The 1,129-nt window shown below is 43.3% G+C and overlaps 1 protein-coding gene across 1 annotated transcript in view; it reads right to left on the minus strand.

Moving 5' to 3' along the window:
* The window catches only part of LOC147817752 (solute carrier family 22 member 2-like), a 7,184-nt gene that overhangs the window by 3,653 nt on the left and 2,402 nt on the right, over positions 1–1,129 (minus strand). The window contains exons 4-5 of the mRNA XM_087180329.1: positions 950–1,117; positions 666–834 (exon numbers count right to left, since the gene is read on the minus strand). Of these exons, the coding sequence (XP_087036455.1) occupies positions 666–834; positions 950–1,117 (337 nt within the window). The remainder of the gene's footprint in view (positions 1–665; positions 835–949; positions 1,118–1,129) is intronic.

Below are 1,129 nucleotides of genomic sequence, written 5' to 3' on the forward strand. Positions count from 1 at the left end.
TCTGTTTTTTTTTTTTGGGGGGGGGGGGTTTATGCCTTTATTGGAGAGCAGCGGTGGAGACAGACAGGAAATGTGAGGAGAGAGAGAGAGTAGGGGAATCCCACACAGCAAAGGGTCTCAAACAGGCGACGCACTGCTCAGGGCATTTGGCCCTTATGCTCTCCAACCATTCACCTATCAGGTGGCCTCTACTGCTTGTTCTTTAAACCTTGAATGGTCAGGCTCCTGCCTTTATCTGTGATTTATTACCTCCCTAAGAGCCTGGCCTCTGCTTGAGATCCTCTAGCAATGCCTGACTAACGGTTCCCAAATCTCAACTTGTCAAGGTGACCAGGCCTTTTCTCTTTTTAAAACTCACCTTCATCTTATGGCTTTTTCCTCACTGGTGCTGTTTGTTGTAATTGTTTTCATATTTGTTTTTGATTTACTACTTTTATTTTTACAGTGAAGCACTTTGTAACAGTCTTTTGAAAGGTGCTCTATGAATAAAATTATAATCGGCGATATTATTATTATTATTATTATCATTATTACATAGTGTACGTATTATTGTATATTTTTTACTTTTTAAAATCTTCTCAAAAAAAAACTAAACATGGAGTAATTTAAAGACTTCAGACTTCGTGAAGAACAAAACAAAGAAATCAGAAGGGTGTGTCTCTCACCAGTAGTAGGACAGGAAGATGATGTAGGGGACGGTGATGACGACCTGCAGCCAGCGCCAGTCGGTGATGAAGTAGGCGAGCAGAGGGAGGAGGAGGATGCCGACGCTGAAGAACATCTGGTAAAGGACTCCCACCGTACGTCTGTACTCCACTCCCACAATCTCTGTGACTGTGAGAGAAGGAGGAGAAGAAGAAGAAGAAGAAGAAGAAAGGTTTCACATATCAAATAACATTTGGCACTGTCATGGTGAGATAAAAGCTATATGGTTAAACGTTGCTCTTACTCAGTACGTATCCAGCCACCCAGCCTCCTTTCACTCCAAACCCGTAAAGCGTTCTGAAAATCAGTAAAGACACGTAGTCCGGAGCCACGGCAACCAGGATCCCTGCGATCCCATTCAACAGGTTGGACATCAGGAAGCTCATTTTCCTGCCAAACCTGGAGGCAAAGACACAAACAAGGC

Source organism: Seriola lalandi, unplaced genomic scaffold (genome assembly GCF_002814215.2).
Source record: "Seriola lalandi dorsalis isolate HSWRI2012SDOR001 ecotype SW California unplaced genomic scaffold, Sedor1 jcf7180002054901, whole genome shotgun sequence".
NCBI classification, from domain to species: Eukaryota; Metazoa; Chordata; class Actinopteri; order Carangiformes; family Carangidae; genus Seriola; species Seriola lalandi.